The sequence below is a fragment of the Cebus imitator genome, unplaced genomic scaffold (assembly GCF_001604975.1).
Source record: "Cebus imitator isolate Cc_AM_T3 unplaced genomic scaffold, Cebus_imitator-1.0 Scaffold101, whole genome shotgun sequence".
In the NCBI taxonomy this organism is placed as follows: domain Eukaryota; kingdom Metazoa; phylum Chordata; class Mammalia; order Primates; family Cebidae; genus Cebus; species Cebus imitator.
The window spans coordinates 1,132,663-1,154,445 of NW_016107416.1; the positions used below are offsets into that span (position 1 = coordinate 1,132,663).

The 21,783-nt window shown below is 39.9% G+C and overlaps 2 protein-coding genes across 2 annotated transcripts; both read left to right on the forward strand.

Moving 5' to 3' along the window:
- The first annotated feature begins 3,217 nt into the window (after nt 1-3,217).
- On the forward strand, nt 3,218-4,356 carry PURA (purine rich element binding protein A). The gene has a single exon (XM_017536748.2). The coding sequence runs from the start codon at nt 3,274-3,276 to the stop codon at nt 4,240-4,242; it is 969 nt and encodes a 322-aa protein (XP_017392237.1). The 5' UTR covers nt 3,218-3,273; the 3' UTR covers nt 4,243-4,356.
- A 5,419-nt stretch (nt 4,357-9,775) lies between these two features.
- LOC108310079 (IgA inducing protein) lies at nt 9,776-18,150 on the forward strand. Its single transcript, XM_017536749.2, has one exon. The coding sequence runs from the start codon at nt 17,819-17,821 to the stop codon at nt 17,978-17,980; it is 162 nt and encodes a 53-aa protein (XP_017392238.1). The 5' UTR covers nt 9,776-17,818; the 3' UTR covers nt 17,981-18,150.
- The last annotated feature ends 3,633 nt before the right edge of the window (nt 18,151-21,783 follow it).

The window sequence follows — 21,783 nt, forward strand, 5'->3', positions numbered from 1 at the left end:
TCAATAGTGAAAATATGCTAAATATCCTATTTATCATTGAATTATTTTGGAAATGCCATGTTAATCTTGTTTGCTTTTCAGAAACGTATAAAGTAGGAGAGAAGCTGGCATATAAGGGAAAAGTTTTATACAGAGATAATGAATAGCATAAAATAAGTACATATTTATGTGGAGAGATCTAGGTCTCAGTCATTTGCTGATTTGAGCTTAAAATTCTCAGTTTAAGTGTACACGTGATGTTCAGCTTGTGTTCTGTCTAGAATCTTCATAATTGGCTTTGCGCTGGGGAACTAAGAAGTCAGTTGTTGGTGGCAGCCACTTTTTCAGAAAAACAGGGTACTTCCAAACAAATCACTTCGGAATCCCTGTATATAGACGTCTACGACGACGGAGGGCAAGAAAATTTAGACTGGAAGTTGGGATAGGACGGAAGGCATTTTCGAGTCTTAGTCTTCTGTCCTGGGGGCAGCAATCAGCACAGAAGAAAGGCAGGAACTGGCAGGGGGTGGGTGGGGCCCTCATCGTATTCTCTTTGGCTTTGTTGCTGCCTTGAATTCTCATTAGGGAGCAGGGGCTTGGTTTGATGCAAGGTAAACTCTTGAGGAAGAACAGCAGCCCTTCTAGATTGGATTTTACTAGATCTTAGCCTCAGTTTACTAGCAAAGCGCAATGCCCCACTCCATTCTCTGTGGAGATCCTGCTGCTCAGCCTTTCTGTTCCTGGAGGGGCTGGGGTCTATCCAGGGTCCTGATTGCCACTGTTTGAGCCTGGAGGAGCTACTGCTTCTTCACACATCTATTTCTGTGCAGTGGAAAGTGCTTCAAAAGTTCTGTGTCCCCTTCCCAATAGACTTTGGGACGGGGAGGGAGTGTAGAAAAATCACGGAAATGATACTATGTGGTACTAGAGGTTGCCCCCAAAGTGAGCAAGTTCTTTATGGAGCCCAAAGCCTGGGCTTTTATCTCTTGGCGTGGGCCTTCCTGTTCAGGGAGCCATTTCAAGGACCACTGGACATAGGTGGGTTGTTGTGGGTCCGGTGCACAGGACTGCCCCCGTTTGCTCTTTGGTGGCCAGGTGCTGCTTGTTTCTTTTCAGTGGGAAGTCGCAACTTCAGCCCAGGACTGAAGTAGCTAATGCTGAGTAGAATGGGGCTCTTACTAAGGGAAAAAGGAAGCTGTGAATACCTAGCAGGCAAGTTTGTTCAGGAGGCGAAGGGATATGTTCGGGGGCTTTGAGGGTTCAGGAATCAACAAGGCTTATTCCCTAGGCTGCTCTTGGTTTTTTGATCGTTAGTCCACTCTCTTCTAGGAAGCTGGGCAACCATATTTCAGTTGTCCCTCTGGCTAAGAGTGAGGGAGGCAAGTCTCCTTTTGGGGGAAGAGATGCTCAATGGGAATACAACCCACGGGTGGAATAGATACACTTTTCTCAGGATAGAGGCAGCAATCTGTGCTTGAGAAAACTAGTCGCAGAGCTGTGTGATCTGTAGCCTCTCAGCTGCCTGTAGAAGGTGATAGGGGAAGAGTGTGGGAGCATTGGCAGGGGGGTCCCCTGGAGATAGGCCTTAGCTTTCTCCACAGTGCCAGGGATGCAGACTGCAGTCAGAGAGTATGAGCACTTAGTACCTATCTGGAAATAGGCCCTGGGTTATACACCAGGTCTAGTAAGAGAGAAATCAGTTATCTCTGAGCCCCTTTATAACACCAGGGAAAATCCCTTTTGGCTATCACCGTCCAAAGATTCACTGGTTCAGTAATGGTCAGCAACCTAGCTGTCTGCATAAAAACCATTGATCATTTAATGTTTTACTTTTCGGAGTGGGGTCTCTGCTTGACACAAGTTTCTGGGAAGATGAGTAAAAGGGGCAAGCGAACCTGCTTTAATGAATCTCGTTAAGGAACTGCGTTTCCCAGGAAATTCCTAACATTTTTAGCTCATGAATTTCCGAAAGCCTACTTGGTTTTCTCCTCCAGTCTGGGTCCTTCCAGAAAAGAAGTGTGGGCTAGGGTCTGAATGCTCACAGGGGCCTGGTTCATCCGCAGAGCTGGCCAGCAACACAGGCTGGGCTCAGCCCTGAGCAGGGTGCCCCCCTTCCCCAAATCTCAGAAGGAGGAGGGGGAGGCGGGCGGGTAGGCAGGCAGTCGTGGTCCCAAGGGGGACTGGCTGCAGGTTTTTGGGTGAATGTGGGGTTTCTTTTTGATTGTTGCTCGTGGGGAAGGGCAGAGCCGACGGGAACAGGCACTGCGGGCACCCTAGCCCTGGTGCGTCTACTGTCCTCTGCTCGGCTTCCCCCATCGGTGAGTGCGCCCGCCCGCCCGACTGTGCGGGGCTGCGGTTGGGGGGAGGGGGGAGCGGGATCATCTGAGGCCAGAGCCACTGCCGTGTGCGCTGGGAGGGGGAGCGGCGGGAGAGAGAGGAGGGAGAGGGGAGGGACAGGCTAGGTGTCTGCCGCTCCGTGCCACTGCTGCCTGCGCCCCGTCCTCATCCCTAGCAGCCCCCTCTGCAGCTAAGGGTTACCACCGCACCACCTCTCTTCCTCGCCTGTCTCAGCAGCCAGGGCTCTGCGGTAGGAGACAGTCCAACCGGGTGGCGTGCGGGCCTGTCTAGGTTTGGCTCAGGGTCTGACTGAGGCCCGCATGAGAAGGGGTGGCCGTGACTCGGTGTCCCCTCTCTGCAGCGGGCTCTGCTGTGCTGCGCAGGCCCCTCCCCCCACATCCTCTTTGGGGGAGTCACTGGAAAGCAGAGCTAGTTAGGCCCACTCCCTGTGTTTAGTATGGCAGACTCCTTCTCACCCCTAGTCCCCTAATTCCCCAGGCTGAGGCCGCCTAGGGTCTGGCCAACAGCAACAGCCACGGTAGTGGTGGTGGTGGTAGCAGTGGCGGCGGCAGCGGCAGCAGCAGCTGCGACGCGGCGCGTCCTGCTCTCTCTCCCCCACCCAGCCAGGGTTGTAGGGTGAGGGCTGGTGGGTGGGCGCCGCCTGGCGGGCGGGCGGACGGGGGGCTAGCAGTGGGGAGGGGGCGCAGGTCACGTGTCGGCGGGCGGGTGGGCGCGTACAGTAGGGCGCCCTGCTACTGTACTGGGGAGTCAGTGCCCTGTTACCGGGTCTCGTCTGTCTCGTCTCTCCCGCAGATCTCGCGAGAGTGGCTGACTGGCTGTGGGGGTTGCGGCGGCAGCAGGCGGAGCCGGGGAGGGAAAGCAGCGGCGGCTGAGGCGACTGAGGCGGCGGGCGGAGCGGCAGGCGGCGGCGGCGGCACGGCAGCGGAGCGCAGCATCATGGCGGACCGAGACAGCGGCAGCGAGCAGGGTGGTGCGGCGCTGGGCTCGGGCGGCTCCCTGGGGCACCCCGGCTCGGGCTCAGGCTCCGGCGGGGGCGGTGGTGGCGGCGGGGGCGGCGGCGGCAGTGGCGGCGGCGGCGGCGGGGCCCCAGGGGGGCTGCAGCACGAGACGCAGGAGCTGGCCTCCAAGCGGGTGGACATCCAGAACAAGCGCTTCTACCTGGACGTGAAGCAGAACGCCAAGGGCCGCTTCCTGAAGATTGCCGAGGTGGGCGCGGGCGGTAACAAGAGCCGCCTGACTCTCTCCATGTCAGTGGCCGTGGAGTTCCGCGACTACCTGGGCGACTTCATCGAGCACTACGCGCAGCTGGGCCCCAGCCAGCCGCCGGACCTGGCCCAGGCGCAGGACGAGCCGCGCCGGGCGCTCAAGAGCGAGTTCCTGGTGCGCGAGAACCGCAAGTACTACATGGATCTCAAGGAGAACCAGCGCGGCCGCTTCCTGCGCATCCGCCAGACGGTCAACCGGGGGCCTGGCCTGGGCTCCACGCAGGGCCAGACCATTGCGCTGCCCGCGCAGGGGCTCATCGAGTTCCGTGACGCTCTGGCCAAGCTCATCGACGACTACGGAGTGGAGGAGGAGCCGGCCGAGCTGCCCGAGGGCACCTCCTTGACTGTGGACAACAAGCGCTTCTTCTTCGATGTGGGCTCCAACAAGTACGGCGTGTTTATGCGAGTGAGCGAGGTGAAGCCCACCTACCGCAACTCCATCACCGTGCCCTACAAGGTGTGGGCCAAGTTCGGACACACCTTCTGCAAGTACTCGGAGGAGATGAAGAAGATTCAAGAGAAGCAGAGGGAGAAGCGGGCTGCCTGTGAGCAGCTCCACCAACAGCAACAGCAGCAGCAGGAGGAGACCGCCGCTGCCACCCTGCTACTGCAGGGTGAGGAAGAAGGGGAAGAAGATTGATCAAACTGAATGAAAACTCCCCCACACACATGCATACACACACACACACACACACACAGCCACACACAGAGAAAATATACTGTAAAGAAAGAGAGAAAATAAAAAGTTAAAAAGTTAAAATCAGCAGGGCATGATGGTATATACCTGTAACCCCAGCAACATGGAAGACTGAGGCAGGGGATTGCTTGAGCCCAGGAGGTCAAGGTGGCAACAATGTACTAAATAAAATATTACCAAACAGAATCCAACATCACATTATGAAAATAACAAACCATAACCAAGTGGGATCAACATTAGGAAATCCNAAAAAAAAAAAAAAAAAAAAACCTGTTAACTCCAAGGGAGCACCACCCACAGAACCTCCACCAACTGACAGTTTCTCTTCTTGACTTGCCACTCATCGCTGGATGTTGTCCACTTTATCCACCATATAAAACAGTAAGCAGCTGCTAAAAACAAAAAAATACAAAAAGTAATAACATTATATGAACTGTGTTTCCTACTTGATTAAAAAATATAAAGAACTGAGTGTTTATTTCCCTAATTAACCAAGAACTTTTGTACACGTTTAAGCTATTATTATTAAAAAGTGTTTGCAAAATGGTCAAGATTATAATATTGCTGAATTATATAAAAGTCCTTTTCATGTTGAGCTAACATTTGACTTTAGCACAAAAAAAGAGATATTTTAGAACACGTAAAATAATATTTTTAGTTTTTCTCATTTTGTTACCAAATTTCAAACCTTACATGGAGGTTATTATAGTATATTTGACACCCTATATACCTGTGATTAGAGATGTGTATATATATGAGGGCTAGGCATGCTGTGTGTCTGAGCTTTGTCTAAATGTTATGCAGAAGTTTGTAGAGTTAAAGGTACGTAGGTTTAATTCATGCAAGGTAAACAATAAGTGCTCTCTTTTATACAATATGCATTGCATCTGGACCTTAAACATATAAAAAATGGTCAGTGAAACTTCTGTGAACATGAAGAAATTATTAAAAAAGGCATTTAAATGAAATTTGCTAAGTTGTGATTTTTATGGTTGGAACCAAAGTTGTTCAAATAGTAAAAGGAAAAAGAAAGAAAAAGGAAATCTCCCATAATATTTTTCTGCATCTGTTTGCTTTGACTGAGTAGGCGTTTTGTCATTATTGTGTATATGAGATGTACTTGTATCGTTCATAATATATTTTTTTTATTATGTGTAGAAAGATTTTAAAAACTTAACTAACGTGCAGCAATTTCCAGTGAACCTGTACTTGGACATCAGGTAGTGAGTCTATTTGTGGTCACTAGCACTGTCTCCTAAACTTGTAAGAGGTCTGAAGCTATCCTTTGATTTTTGCTAGTGCTATTAACTTATGTAGACCTGTTAAAAAGCAGAGCAACACAATTATAGTTATCCTACTGAGCCATGGATTCTGAGTTTTGTTTTAAAGTGAAAGCCAAGTTGGTGTATGTAAAGGATTTCCATGTAGCTGTGGTGCTAGTTATTACTGGCTACATTATATGCTAAGTGTATTTGTGTTCCCCAAGTGTACAAGCCTTCTATCAAAAGTATGTTCTATAACTCATATATTCAAGGTGTAGGGTATAAAAATGCAAAGTTTAGGAGAGCACTTTACCAAGCTGGTGTCCTCCAAACTGAAATTGTTTGTAACGATAGTCTTTTACAGGTTTTCATTTAAAGATGTTTGTGTGCTTTTAATTGACGACTAACTTCTTGCTGCTGTATAGTAAAATATTAATATATTTTTATCATTAAACTGCTGCATGACTATCATCTTTGAGTGAAGAGAAAATGTTATAAAAAAAAGATGCCTTAAACAGTACATTTTGGTTTGGAATTCTGTAGAAAGTATTTTGGTATTAAAAAAAAAAAAAGGGTCTTGTCTGACAGAGAGTTCTGGGGATGGAATTGTTTCTTGGCAAATCCAGCCATATAGATCTAACTGCTGTATGTATAAGACACCACCTGTAGGAGCGGGAAGGTATCAGTGCTTCTCATATTGTAAAGCATTGGCCTAGGAAGGCAAACAGTTGTCTTTTTGAAGGATTTTTTTTTCTGCTGGTTCTTTGGGTTTTGATTTGATATTTTTATGCTCCCTGGTTTAGTGTGTTGTCTTCGTTTTTGAGATCTACTGTATATGTTGAATAACAAGCTATTTTCATTGTACTGTGCATTTTCTCATTAAATTGTTTGCTTTTAATATTCATAAAATGTTAAATATGAGGTGACCGTACAGTAGTTAGGAGTTTCTTTACTTACAAAATCACTGGAAATGATTAAATTGCTTTTCCCCCTCCCCAGAGGTGCATTTTTCTTATTTCCATATAGTAAAGTTGAGCTTTTACAGTGCATAATGTGACATTTGGAATGCTTATCAACTGCATGTAAACATTAATAACCTGCACTTTTTTGTCTTAAGGTTTGTTGAGCTGTTTTGTTCACTGTACTTTAACTGTGATATGGAAAAGACTGCATTCTCTGTGCTGTTACTAATTAGGAAAGAGAATTGCTTTGATTTTGTCTCTTGTTTACTATAGCTTCTTAAAGTTAAGCCTTGTACTACAGGTTGTTGGAGTACTCCTAGATTACTGTTTCAAAAAGTAGCCAGCAATAAGTAGTGCAAGTCAACAAAAACACAGCAAACTTAGGCAAAGTGTCCTTTCTTTGAAATGCGAATTCTTTCATGAGGTTTTCTTTAGGGCCAGAGTTACCTAAAGTGAAGCCTTTCTTACCTATAGACTACAGATTCTGCTTGGAATCCCACCGGCTCAAGAAGCACATGTATTGTGCAGTTGTCTTTACACTAAAACAGTTGAATACAATCTTACTAAGATTTTGAAACCAGTGTCTGATTTATGGTCAGTGGGTTTAAAAAGAAATCCACATGCAGATCTTTTAAGACTTAAAAAGTGATCGTAGAAAAGACTAAGTGACTGTAAAGATGCTCTTTTTTTTAAGCATCTCACTTTACCTCCCCAAGCACCCTCCCAAAACTTGTCTTCCCTCTCCTGTTTCATTCTTTCCCTACCCTTCCCTCCCAGGTGCTCGGTACTTTACCAAGGTTCTATATCTCAGTGTTTTATGTTGGAGTTTTTCCTTGTTTTTATTTTAGTAGTTGGCAAACCCTGTTTGTGCTGACACAAATAAGGAAATGGTATATTTGACCATATGTGTTATTCATAGAAGACAGTATGATCAAATGTGCCAAAAACAAGTAAACAAAACTTAATTCCTGAGAAGTATGCCTTATTTTTATTGATCTGCTTTGTCTTACAATTAAGGTCCAAGAGCTTGGTTAAACTGTATTATTTGCCTAAGTATAAAAGAAAACTTGAACTGCATTGCAATATTGACGTTCTTTAAAATGAGAGACACTGTCAAGTAATTTAATCCAGAGATCAGCCACCAGATTTGAAATGCTCATGTATGTGTGTGTGTTTGGAGTTGTTTGTTTTTTTTCTTTTAAATCACCAAATTTTTTTAAGCTACTTTTTATTTGTGCCTCCTATTTATCATGCTGGTGTTAGAAGCAACAGTCATCCAACCACAGAGGGAGCTAAAGTTAACTAACCAGAACTGTAGAAATCATTATACATGCCTTTGACAACAAAGGAAGTTCATAAGAAAAGCCATGTTGGCTTTTCCTCTACTAGATACAGATTGGAGGTAGATGAATATTTGCCAAATGGAAAAAAAGACCATGCTAGTCAGGAAAGACAAACTGTTTTCCAGCTTCTCAAAAAGCCATGGAGAGTAGAAACCAAAACCAACAGGGAAATAAAAAACCTTGAAAGTCTCACTTTCTAGTTGTCCCATGCAGGGGTTGAAATTTGACTCAAAGCGGAAAGTATGTTTTTTTAGGCCTTCACATCTAGAGATGGTTAACTTCCAATTTGATTTTTCAGGTAATAGAGAAAGCTGCTAGTAATTTTAACCCCTGCCTAAAGAAGACAGATAATTTCATTTGGGAGCAAATACTTATTGCCTTGAAAAGTAGCACTGTAATAGCCTATGATAATTAGTTGTAGAATAACCTTTATCCCTTTCAAACTATGCAAATTATTAAATAAGTGTAAATTAGGATTCAGTTAAAGATAGTTGATTATATTGCAATCAGATGGCATTCACAAACTTAACTGGAGCATATACAAATAAAATCTATTAGTCTAAGTTTTGTATGCTAACAGAAAGATATAATTTAGCTACCTATTCTAAAAATGGTAAATATTATTAATATTGTATAATAGGACTGGGAAGACTGCCTCCTTTTTTGAAGAGAGAGATTAAGGATTTTTATAATTGTTTTTCATCAAATTTTAATATTTTTGTCAAATTTTTAGGTATTTAATTTGTAAAACAGTTTGCTTTGTACTGGCATACAGAAAATAGGGTATTGATTTTAAACTTTTTGAAGCCAAGTGATCAAGTACATTTGTAATAAAAGTCAATGGATCTATATCAGTTGTACTCACTGTTTTCATTTCTTATTAATACAGGGATGCTGTACTTTTTCTTCAGGAAAACTGAATTAAATTTGGGTGGAAGGGAGGGGAAAAGATAAATCCGTTGATAATGAGAATCTGGGTGGGTATCATGGCCCAAGCACTTTATATCATTTTTTAAGTCAGTCAAGATTTGATATATTTAAAAAGATACTATGTCAACTTTTTTCTTCCTATTTTCTTATGTAACTTGATGTTGGGGGGGATTATCTCATTCATTTTTGTTTGTGTGCTTTTAACACTTTGTGTTTTGGCCCTGTTGAAACGTTCTAAACACATTTTTCTTTTATGACATTTTGGGTTATCTGCTAGCCCTGGTGACCCCACTGTGTGGGCATGGTTATTTTTATCTTCCACTCATGTTTTACCTTCTCATCTACAATATTCCCACTCATTTTTTTCAGGTGATATACACACAGAGATTTCCAGATGATTTTAGAATGGGACTTTCTGAAACTGATGCTTGAGTAGCTTTCATAGCTCCACAATTCAGTTTATTTTACATGTGAACATAATTTTAAGATTTTCTTCACCATAAAAATTGAGATACCAAGTCTAATGACTTTTTCCCTTTTTAAAATCTTCTGAGTATCAGAATGAGATCTTGCTGTCTACGTAAAAGGATGCTAAAACAAGGGCATCTATAGCACCTTAGGTTTGGAATAGTTGGTGATGACGCTAACATTTATAGTTTATTATCCCTAAATTTTAATATCTTCAAAATTGGGAGCTACACACACACACACACACACACCACACACAAACACACCGTATATATGTATATATACATATACACATACATATATATGTATACACACACACACACCCCTCCATGAGAGTGGAATAAGTAGGAGAGAGAATTTATTGGAATTGCTTACATAAATTCACCAAAGTTATTTGTGCAGATTTGTTTGTTAAAGTGTATCAATTTTTAAATCATAATATTTCTGTTTAAAGCATATCAATTTTTAAATCATAATATTTGATGTTAATTTGGTTAACATGCAATAACTTCATTGCATGTTAACCAAATTTTGGCCATTCATAAGTACACTATAAAACTAAAGTGATCACTGCTATTCATGAATTGTAGAATTTTCTTTGCAGAATTTGTGATTTTTTTAAAGAAAAGCTGATTTTAATATTAATATTTAAGAAGGTATTTGATCCTAAAACAAAACCTAAATTTAAGGCATAGGCCATTTGACAGGTCCTTTTTGAACAGAAATTTCATTATTGTAGGCTAAGTGAAAATAAGCCAGAATTAGCATGAGTCAGGTAGAATTTCATGATACAAGAACAACCAGATGAAAAATGAAATAATTATTGGTTCCAAGCCAATGAATCTGCTAAACTAACTACCAAGTGTTGATGTTGAATGGGCCAGGCAATTTATATCTTTAGGAAAGCTGAGTGTGGCAAAGGTCACTTGTTAACATTTTTAACAAGAATGTCATAACTACTCATTCATTTTATTTTGTCCCCATGTTTGGTATTTGTTTTGGTTTGTATTTTTCCTTCCTGATGTCCTTTGCTTTCGTGGAAAATTGTCCTGTCGATAGGCAGAAACATGGTGGTGATCCTCTATGTAAAATAAAGTTGCTTCTTACACATCAGAAATATTTCACTTGTTTTGGAATCACAAGATTGTCATGTTTTCATAAATACACACATTGTTTTGATTATTGTTAGCAATTAGCTTATTTTGTAGCATTTCATGGAAAAAAAATTTAAGCTAAAGAGTTTAATTTTCTTGATTTCGGTTCTACTTTAATAGCTTAAGAGGCCTCCAAGTTCAAGGACCAAGTCCTTATATTCTAGAGTTGTGAAAAACATGGAAATACTCTTGTTAGTGTGTGTTTTGGTCTAAGGTAGATTAACACAGAAGGATCCTAGGAGGATTTAAGAAAATATGTCCTTATTGTGAAGTGGCAGTTAAAGTTATGGGACAGGTGACTTACCTCTTCATCTTGACTAGCTCAATGACAGCCATCAGCTATTGACTTACCAGACACATGTTGAGTTTGAGTCAAACTTGCATTTAGCTGGAGTGGATTGGCAGTTTTCAATGCAGGTAGTTGTTGGTGGCACTTGACCTACCTCCTTGTAGATCTGGCATCTCTCTCCTATCCTTCTTTTTGTTTCTCTCTCCCTTTTTATTCTTGTAGGCCTACCAGTGGCACTCAAGCTTACTTCTTCAGAGAGAAGTAAATAAATTTCTGACTCCTGCCTTAGAACATAGCTAAATGATGATCCAGAACAATTTCAGTATTACGAGGTAACTGGGCAGTTTTTTTTTCCAATTGCTATTTTCCCCATAGTCTTAAGCTGGCAGTATGAAGGGTATCTAAATTAATGTTTGTTAAGAAACTTGTGAACTGAAGACAGTAAGAGGTATGTGTATTTTAGGTAAGTTACTGGGATCTGAGACTTACTGGTTTGGAAATTTGAGAGTAGGATGAGGAGAGCTGTTTAATGTGTTTGTGGATGGGCATTGGAGAGGTATATAGGGAATGGTTTGGAAGTAAAATGGGAGGAATTTTTACTAGAGGTAGGAAAAGGTACTATGATGGAGTCTGAATGAGAGTTATTTACTAAGGAAATGAAGTTGACCTTCACTAAGGAAGTTTCAATAAAGCCGGAGAAAATGGGTCCCTTACTGATTATGAGAAAACTGTTATTTACTACAGCTAGAGTTATGATGGTGATGAAGTATTATACAAGTCTGTTTTCATGTGTAGCATGTTTGCTTTTCTGGGACAAATTAAGTAGCACAATTGTGGAATGACAGCTTTTCTGGTCAAGGCAAGTGGGTGCTGGGGAGTTATTATTTTGAGGAAAAGAAAATTTTAAGCTTTTCGCAGTTATTTTTAAACTATCGGAAATATTTATCACACATACTATCTATTTTGTTGGGCTCTTGTTACAATGTAATTTACTTTTCAAAATGGTCCTTAGATCAAATTATTTGATTTTGCAGTCCACAAAGATACTTATTATTCCTTGCTTTTATAGAACTTTGAGACTTTGGCCCACACAAATTTCTTAGAGGAAGGACAATAAACCAGATAAAAACACTAACTTGCAATTTTAGGTATCTTTTTTATTTCTTTTACATTTGCAACCATAGCAATCATTTAACCTTGTGGACCTTATGAGGCCCTTAATAATACTATATTTCTAAAATTAGACAACATACCCCCCCCAAACTCATGTCCCTGTTTCCCCACTTTGTCTCTTAGTTTAAAATTGTAGTATTCCCAAGAGTTCAGTGGTGGCAAATATTAATAAAATAAGTTATTAATAGTACATCTTGGTGGTTCATATGTCCTTTGTAGGGTAAGCTGATAGTGTTTAGATTTCTGTTCCTATTATTCCATTAGTGTTTTAAGTTAAGATAAAGAATTACTATAATATTTGTTTTTAAAGTTACATAATTCAAGTATGTTTGGATTAACTCTTTGTTGTCAAATTTAGTATGGATTTATTCCCGGTGATTTTGACAGATTACTTTCAAGTTTCATTTTACTCACATCTCTATATGTTAGTGATAAAAATCTCTTTTAAAAATAGCAAAAAAGAGGTTCTGATTTTGTACTTTGAAGGTAATTTTTCTTTTTTATGAATGTCAAGTTCATTAACAATAGCAGGATTATTTTTACTATAGCTTGTTTTGTAGAGTTGGCACTTTAGTATAATTTTCACATTTTGTGTCAGATTTTAAATTATAATAGTTAAATACTATAACTCATTTAAGTCAATGCAGAGCCTTCTTAAATAGCCCCTCCCTTAGAAATTTGTTTAAAAAGAAGTGAATTCCCAAACCTGTGTCAAGAAGTAGTGATTTAAATGACTGTGAGACAAGTCTTTGAAAGGCTTCTTTAAGCCTAGTCAGTGGAGATAAATGATAGCCCATGTCCATGCTGCATATAGTTGTTAGGGTTTATAAAGTTGTCAATGTGTAAAAGTGCAAAAGCAGGAAAGACTATGTAAAGTTGCCTGTAAAATTTCTAGTTATCATTATTTGCACTATTTATCTTTGCACTTGATTTTTTGAAAGTTGACTAGTCACTTTCACTTTTGTTTCTAGTCTTTTCTAATTTCATGCAGAATTATGTTTTCAATATCCCACCCAAAGCAAAACTTATATGCAATTAAATATACTTTATAAGACCAAGAAAATATTTCTTAGTGTTAGCTGTGTAAAACAAAAATTTGTTTTGGTAAAATTTTTAATATGGACCTTTATTTGCCGATAAAATCCTTTGTAAATGTGAGCTTTATTAAACTGTTTAAATAGACAAAGTTAAAGCTTAGGATAGGAAATATATATGTGTGTGTATATGAAATGATGTCTTTGAGTTTCAACTTCCAGCCTGAGATGGCCTGGTTTTGGTGTGTTGGTTTGTTTCACTAAAGTCAGTGAGATATGTATGAGTCTAGCTGGGTACATGCTTACAAAGCTGGAAGTGAGGTGGGTGGCAAGTGGCAGCTCCCTCTTTTGTGTAGTTTTCCATAATGTTCATATAGTTTCCTCATGGTCTAAGTGATATAACTGGTTTTAAAGTAATTATATTGAATATTCCTTTTTGGAATTCAGGGTTGAATCACTTTTTGAGGGGGAAGGGAAGCAAGGGTAAGAGACTTTATTTTAACCAGATGCGGTCTTACGACCTCAAAGATGTGCTCCAGAAAGAAAATAACAAAAAGTATACCTGTGAACATATTTTTTGTCTTGGTGATATTATGCAACACAGAATTGCAAAAAAATTTAAAAATTGATAGTTTTATCAATGGAACAGAGAGATGGGTTTTTGACTAAAATGACTTTTTAAGTTATTTGGTTATTTCATTTCATATTCCCTTTCTCATAGCTTTGTACACACCTCATACTTAAAACCAAGTGAGAGGCCTCTTTTCAGATCTGTTTTATTTTTGGAATGCCTGACTGTGTTTCCGGATTGGGGAGGGGGGAGTTTTACTTCTTGACATGCTCTTAGCATGTTTTGCTAGTCATTCTGGATCTTACGTTTGTAAATTCTGTTGAAAATTCAGTGATGTATTTGAAATGAGAAGGTCCTCTATAACATAGTCTGAATGTTTGTGGCCAATTCAGTTGGCTTTGTTTTTTGCTTTGGATAGAAGTTTAACTTCCATTGTTCAGATTTTAGGTTTATCTAGTGAAATTGTGCCAGGTAATTGTCTAAATATGGACCAATTTTGGGAAATGAAGGTTAATAAGTGAATATTTGATTCTAGATAATCCCTTACTCAAAATCATAAGTCAAAGATTCACATCAAGAGTTATCTAACTTTTGTGTTGTCAAATCTTTAAATGTGGATGATATTCAGCATTATAGCTACGAATTTCCCTTAGGAAAAGAGAAAAATTCAGTCTTGGAACCTTTTCTTGGAGACTAAATTTACCACATATCGAAAATGAAAAAATTTTAGAAAGTGGATTTGATTATTTTTTAATGGAGTTTAACTAGCTTAATTAATGATTTTTCCTAGTTCGAAGTACTTATTTTCCCAATGTGAATAAAGGGAAAGGATCAGCAATTTGTCTCTGGCCTTTTTCGAGGCCATTTTCAGTTTTCTGCCCCCATTTCCCAGTCCTGGTATAAAATGAATTACGGGTATCCCTCTAAGTCCCTATAACCCTTTTTGGGGGTCACAGATAACTTTGATAATCTGATGAAAGTGTGATGGATCCTCTCCCCAGGGAAAAAAAATGCACATAACCTGGGTAATTTTGCATACAACCTCAGGGGCATCACATATCTTCTGAAACCCAAGTTAAGGATTTCTGCTCTAAGTAAATTGTAGAGAATTTTAGCGCAAATCATTGATAAAATTGGGAACCAACTATTGGCTTAAAACCTTTCAGATTGGAATTATTGTTAGATGGTGGCCCCTACTAGCAAAATGTGACGTTGCAACCAGCTTTGTTAGACATTATAACATCCAGAGAGAAGGGAAAAAGAAGCAAAGCTCTGAAAGCTATTTATAAGGAGTCAGGGCATCTCTAGACATGGGAGCCATTCCTGGTTCAAGGCAGGGGTCAGGGTGCCTGACAATTTCTAGCAGGGTAGAGTCTGATAAACCACAATGCTCAGGATGCCAAGGGGTTAGCCATTATCTTAACCCCTTCCTCACCAAAAGATTTTAGTTTTTGTCTGTTGGGAAACAAGATGTCACTAGGGAAAAAAAGATTTGCCTTACAACTTTGCTGGAACACATCAGTTTGGCGACGTTTGGACACTAGTGTTATTTTTGAGAAAGTGCATAAAACCAAAGTAAATTATTCTCTATGTAGAACATTTATTTACTAGTAACATTTGTTTGGGTGTATTCGCTTTGACAATTTTTACCAGTAAATATTGGTTTTATTTAAAACTGGGAATCCAGTTTATATATAGGATAGTTGATATATCTGTTCTTCCCCCCATGTAAAGAATAATTAAAGATTTATGCATACTTTTTACTTTTCTCTCTTAATGCCATGGGGTGGGGTGGGTGGGTGGGGGAAAGATCTTTCAGTCTGCAACTGACAAAATGTCTTCTTCAAATTAAAAAAATTGAGAAGCAGCACTTTAAGTCTAACTCTACACCGTTTTATTGCATGTATTAGTTTTAATAATGATTTTTGGTGCATGCCTTTGGGCTTATTCAAAAGTGTACAATAGGAAAGTATATTTCCTTTCTTAGAAAGGAGATGTTTTCTACTTTGCAACATGTGATTACAAAAATCTTCCTCTGTGGGAAGATTAACCATGTATTGAACTACTGAAAAGTATATATTTTTAGATATACAGAAGGAATCTACATGGAGCAGCATTCAGACCTATATAGAAGTCATAGCATTCTGTATAGGACCAAAAAGGAAATAACATTAAACACTTAAACAGACTTTGTTGGGTAGAAATACCTTTAGATCTTGTATTGACTTCCAAAAAGAAAAAATGCCACAGAAGTTTGCTGAAAACTTTTGTCGTTTGAATTTTCTCTGTCAGTGTCTTTAGCCCAAATACAACAGCTTTGGGTTAGCACACATATAAGAATCAAGAAAACAAAGCTCACTAAATAAATCAGCCTGATTTGCCAATCCAGCTTGACTGAAATAAGTAAACTAATCACTTGCAACATGAAAAACTGTCCAACTCCTCTAAGGTTCTGACAAAATAAACTTGGCTGATGTGGGAAGACTCCCACTTTGATTTCTGACCTGACAGTGAAGATTCATGCTTGACATGATTTCAAACTTTACAGTGTCTGTTTAAGGAGCTATGGTACAGTTTGCTAATTCAATCCCAGATACCTGTTGATTACCTGTGAGATCTAGAGTCCAAAGTAGCCAGCAGCCATATCCCTGAGTGCTCTGTGCCCATCAGATAAAGTAAGCAGAGTTGGGACAGATCACAGCTTGGATGATTGACCTCAGGTGCCACAGACAGCCCCAGATTCAAGAATTGTATCTGCTTTCTTGGGAGTCGTCACTGAACTAATGTCCCATACTGTATTACTTACTGTAGACGCTCTCTTTTAGAGGAGGCCCAGAGCACACATCCTAATTGCTAGTGGTACTCAGAGAGGGGGTGCTAACTCTGATGCCCTGACCAAATTCCAGTTTAGGGATGTGGGTCTTCTTCTTGTCATTCTAATTGGAAATGTGCATCACTTCCCATTTTTCCTATTGATCTCAGTGCAAACTACACTAGTCTGTTTCTTTGCCCTGGTCTCAAGTCTTTAAGATGCTGGTGTGTATTATATGGGCTAAGTTAATGCATTATCCTAAGGCACAAGAGTTGAGAAATGGGAGAGCTTGGTGTCAGAGTGCTGTGTGGTTAGAGAGTGGACTCTTGTGATGCTGTGGGGATGAAATTGGCCCTCTTTTAGCATAAGTTGGGGAGTGTGCACTGGCTGGAGGCTTCCAGCCATGAGGTGTGAGCTGAAACCAATTTTTCCTCTTTTCTTATAGCATGTTGAGAAAATCTGTTGGGTTTTCAGCAGTCAGGGAAGGCCGGAGTTCTGCTTTAATCTGGCTAACTGAGGCTAATGTGAGCAAGACTTTGGTTAATTAACTGGGTTCTCAGATGCCACAGACTCCGTGAGAAGTCACCATTATTTTCAATGGTTGTGATAGAATTTCCCCCTAGTAGCCATTATTTTAAGATTATATTGCAGAGTTGCTTTATTTTGAGCTTTTCGTGTATACACAATCCCAAACTGGAAGAAATTTTAAAAAAAAAAGGAATCCTGCTGTGAAAGGTATATATTACTCTAGATTTTTCTTACTGTAAATATTGTAAGATTGTAATACTGTCGATATTTTATTAACCAACAAATGTTAATCTATGTGAATTCAGACTTATTTTAAATGTGCTTCTTATTTACTGTGTGTGGTCCCTGTTGCTGACAGTATTAAGTTATATTCTGATGTAAGATTAACTTTATTAAAGAATGTAAACATTAATGTTTCCTTATGGGAAAACAAATAAAGTATAAAGAAGACAATTCTTTTCATTGAAATATACTGTGTATTTACACTTGCTAGACCCAGCACCACTTATAAATTTAGTACACTGTTCAGAATTTTAGTTAACACAGCTGACATGGTTGTGCTCTGTTTGAAAGTCTAAGAATAGGTATTGTTGGAATATACAGTTTGTATTTGTCTGCTGTGAATCATAATCTTGAAATTTCTAATCAAGTTTGTAAAATTTTTATAGTGAAACATTTTAATGACAATTTAAAAATTTATCTTCTCTAAAGAATGGTCAAAACAATATCCTTTCAGAAATAGAATTGTTCTTTAATATCTTTCCAAAATGACTTTGGTTAAATGGACCAGATGTATATTAGTTAAAATTTAGGACTAAGTTGTTGATATTCTTTGAGTTTACAAGTTAATCCTTATTGGAGATGTGCCAATATACAGTTAGAATATCATTAATTTGCACTGTTTGGGGACCCCATTTAAGAATGCTGAATTTTGCCAACTAAGAAGTAAGCAAATACAATTTAAAAAGTAAATTTGAGCATTCTGTATTAAATATGTGCAGTTATTATCACATGAAGAAACGCAGTGTGTCGGGCTGTAATATTACCATATTTGCTGTCATGTTCTCCCATCTCAGTGCTGGGAACTCACCATGTGGAAACCAAGCAAACGTGTTGTGCATCAGCCGGCTTGAGTTTGTTCAATATCAAAGCTGAAAACTAGCGAGGTCTGCTGTACTGCTTATTGAAGTATTGTGATTCTTTTAGGCATTGATTCTTATAAAATATATACTGTAACAGTATACTTTGTACAGATTTAAATTTTATTTGAAAAAATGAAATAAAGTAGGCAAAAAAATAAAGATGTTTATTTTTCATGTGACTGTATAAACAGATCAGTCTTTTGTTTCAGTGCTTTTGGGGGGAAGGGGTCTGGTTGCTCTTGGACTTTTTTTGTTGTTGTTGTTTTAGATATGTGGAAAGTGTTAGGACTCAGTAGCAGGTATACTTGCCTGTTACTTATGATCATTTATTGGCTGCAGGCATTAAGTGTGCTCTCTCATACTAGAGAACTCTATCTTCTGTTTTATTTTAAAATAGGCTTGTTTATTTTTTAAAATTTTATGTGAATGGCCTCCCTATCCTGGCATATTGGGTTATTTAAAAAATTCTCTGGTGGTATGACAGTTAACCTAGCTATCATGTTGAAGAGAAGGAAAAACTTTTCCCATATATCATGCTCCATTCTCGTGGGAGGTTTTTTGTTTTCTGTCAGTTACAGTTTAAAAAAATTAGTTATGGTTACATACTAGTTATACTTATGGAGGACACATAACATTTTGAAACAAGCATACAATGTAATGATTAAATCAGGATGTTTGGAGTATCCATTACCTGAAGCATGTATCATTTATTTGTGTTAGGGACATTCCAATTCCACTATAGTTATTTGAAATATATAATAAATTATTTTTAACTATAGTTGCCCTATTGTGCTGTTGAACACTTAGAAAATAGAGGATACAGTTTAAAATAAAATATCTTTCAAAATTTTTTCTAGTGAGTGGAATGACAGACGATGAATGAAGCTACCAATAAAAACAAGACACAGGAGCCATCCCTCAGGATAGTTTCAGTGGGGCCTTCTAGAAGAGTAGATTGTCTGACCAACAAGAACCACTCATTTTGACCTCTAACTTAAAAACCAACAAGGGCCTCAGAAGCCTTGGCTATATATTTTCCTCAACCTTTTTAAGTGGAGTTTGAAGTTTTATTTGTAGCTTTCTCCTTTTATTTTATATTTTTTTATGTTTTCACTTACCTTCAAGCTGGATATGACGAATGCTTGGGGCAAGTAGTTCTCCAAGATACCTGGAAAAAATTAGACTGAAAAATCTCTCAATGTTACTTAAGTATATACAACAGCAGTTATATTCTAAAACTTGATACATGTCCATAGGCTAGCTCAAGTTCATTTTATTACAGTTCCAGGCTTCCCTGGGGGAATCCCAAGAGAGTTAATTATGAGTATTGCTTTATTGTTTTCTTGCTAAAAAGGCCCTCCTTTGGCAGGGCGTGGTGGCTCACACCTGTAATACCAGCACTTTGGGAGACCGAGGTGGGCAGATCACTGGAGGTCAGGAGTTCAAGACCAGCTTGGCCAACATGGTGAAACCCCGTCTATACTAACAAACACAAAAATTAGCCAGGCAGGTGGTACACGCCTGTAGTCCCAGCTACTCGGGAGGCTGAGGCATAAGAATTGCTTGAACCTGAGAGGTGAATGTTGCAATGAGCCAATATTGCACCATTGCACTCCAGCCTAGGTGAAAGAGTGAGACTCCGTCTCAGAAAAGAAAATATAAATAAGTAAATATAAAGGCCCTACTTTGTAGTGGATAGAAGGATGGACTAGCTTCCACATCTGACAGCCACCAACTTCAATAAAAATAATGGAGAAACTTTGCTTTAAGAAAACTGAAAGCTGAGGATGCCAGGGTGCCACTGTTTTAGTGAGGTAGGTGGGATGCCTAAGAAAGTTCGGTTTCCCTGATTTGGGGGGTTCACACAGAAGACAGGTGGCTACTTCCTGAAGAAGAAATCAGATTCTGCTGTCTCCTCTGCAGAGATCAGATAAATCCTTGGGTCCCTGTGGGTCCCTGTCCAAGAGGAGGACTCTTAAGCACAGGAGGTTGTGGTGGAAATTCCAGCCATGATTTACTCCCAGTAAGTATGGGAGTGAGAAGACAGGAGTCAGGCCCTTCATCTTTGAAAGACTCCAAATAGTCACACCTGTAATCCCAGCACTTCAGGAGGCTGAGGCAGGCACCAGATCAGGAGATTGAGACCATCCTGGCTAACACTGAAACCGCATCTGTACTAAAAATACAAAAAATTAGCCAGGCATGGTGGCAAGCATTTGTAGTCTCAGCTACTCAGGAGGCTGAGGCAGGAGAATTGCTGAACTTGGGAGGCAGAGGTTGCAGTGAGCCGAGATGACGCCACTACAACAGCCTGGGCGACAGAGTGAGGCTCTGTCTCAAAAAAAAAAAGACTCCAAATAGGACCGTGATTAAATATGTCCAGTGGCCAGTTGGACAGCAAGAGGCCCTGAGGTGAGGTCCTACCGAAGGGCTGCAGGAGGAACATCCCAGACAGCCAGGTCAGAACTACAAGGCAATACTAGTAGGCCCATAGGAAGCCCCACAAGAAAAGAACCCAACATGCTCAAACATAACTATTTATCATTTTTCTTTAGTCTTCTTTTCTAAGATTTAATTGGCTGTCTCTTCCTACCTCCAGCTCCAGTGGATGTTAACTTTAATTTAACCATGTGCTATATCATTTATTTTGGCTATTTTGCATGGCTTTTAGAACTCTCGTTTTTCCTTGTCTCAGTATCAATTTATTTCTAAGCAGTCAGGACTGTTTTGTCTTGGGTACTGAGTTTTGGAAGAGGTCCTGCTCTTTCAGGACCAGTGGAAAGAGAGTTCTCTTTTTCAGTGTTTGCCTGCTAGGTCACCTCAGGGCCAGCACACACCTCCACTGTTCTTATTTCAGCAACCCCTCCCCACCTTCTAGAACTTCAGGAGGAGGAGCCACAGTTTTTCCCCTGAAAATGGGGGTTCTACCTAAATACTGCAAATCTTCAGAGTGTTTCCAATGACATCAATACAATTTTCCTAGCAATATTGATTTTCATTCACTTCTATTTCCTCACATTAGGCTATTTGGCACTTAGGTTGGCAGTGAGAAAATGTCACAAAACAAACTCATTGAATGTTGCAGGGCTTAAAGGAATAGGATATCCCTACCTTATAGCTAGAAGGGTTGTCTAGTTAACCCCACCATCGTAGGCATCCTGGCTTTCCCTGCATGCTCATCTCACACCTTGGACCTCTGTCAGCCTTCCACGGAGACTAGCAGTAGCTATAACATAGCTCCACTTTCTGTTTCTGCCAGTGTCACTTAGGTAGGTCTGTATTGCCACCATCCCAAATTTTTTCATGCTCACCACACTTTATTTTTTAACCATTGAGTGCTCAAAATATTCAAGGCACCAAGCTAAACAGTTTAGCTGGGTTGTTTTACTTCATTCTTACTATAACTGTGAAATAGGCACTATTATTACCCTCAATTTATAGATGAGGATTCTAAGACACAGAAAGATTAAATAACATGCCCAGAACTCCACAGTCAGGATTCAAGTCCAAGTAGGATGATGGCAAAGCACATCCACAGTCTCAGTCACTCTAATATGTTGCCTTCTCTATCAAGTTGCTTCCTCATCTCTTAATTTGTAGGGTCTCCCTGACTTTGACTTTGCCTCTCCCAAGGATGTATATAGCTCAGTGTCGAAGCCAATGTTACCTTGAGCAAAGGAGAATTCTTCTGCATAGCTCAAAAGCCACAGTTCCTGCTTCAGAGGTTGATTCATGAATGAATCTACATTTTCATTTCCCCCTCCCCTTTCATGGGGGAATGATTTACTCAGAGCAGGTCTGAAGGAAGCTGGCAGA

Bases quoted from the DNA above. Each gene is read 5' to 3' on its own strand.
- PURA (XM_017536748.2), top strand. From the start codon at position 3,274: ATGGCGGACCGAGACAGCGGCAGCGAGCAGGGTGGTGCGGCGCTGGGC.
- LOC108310079 (XM_017536749.2), top strand. From the start codon at position 17,819: ATGTGCAGTTATTATCACATGAAGAAACGCAGTGTGTCGGGCTGTAAT.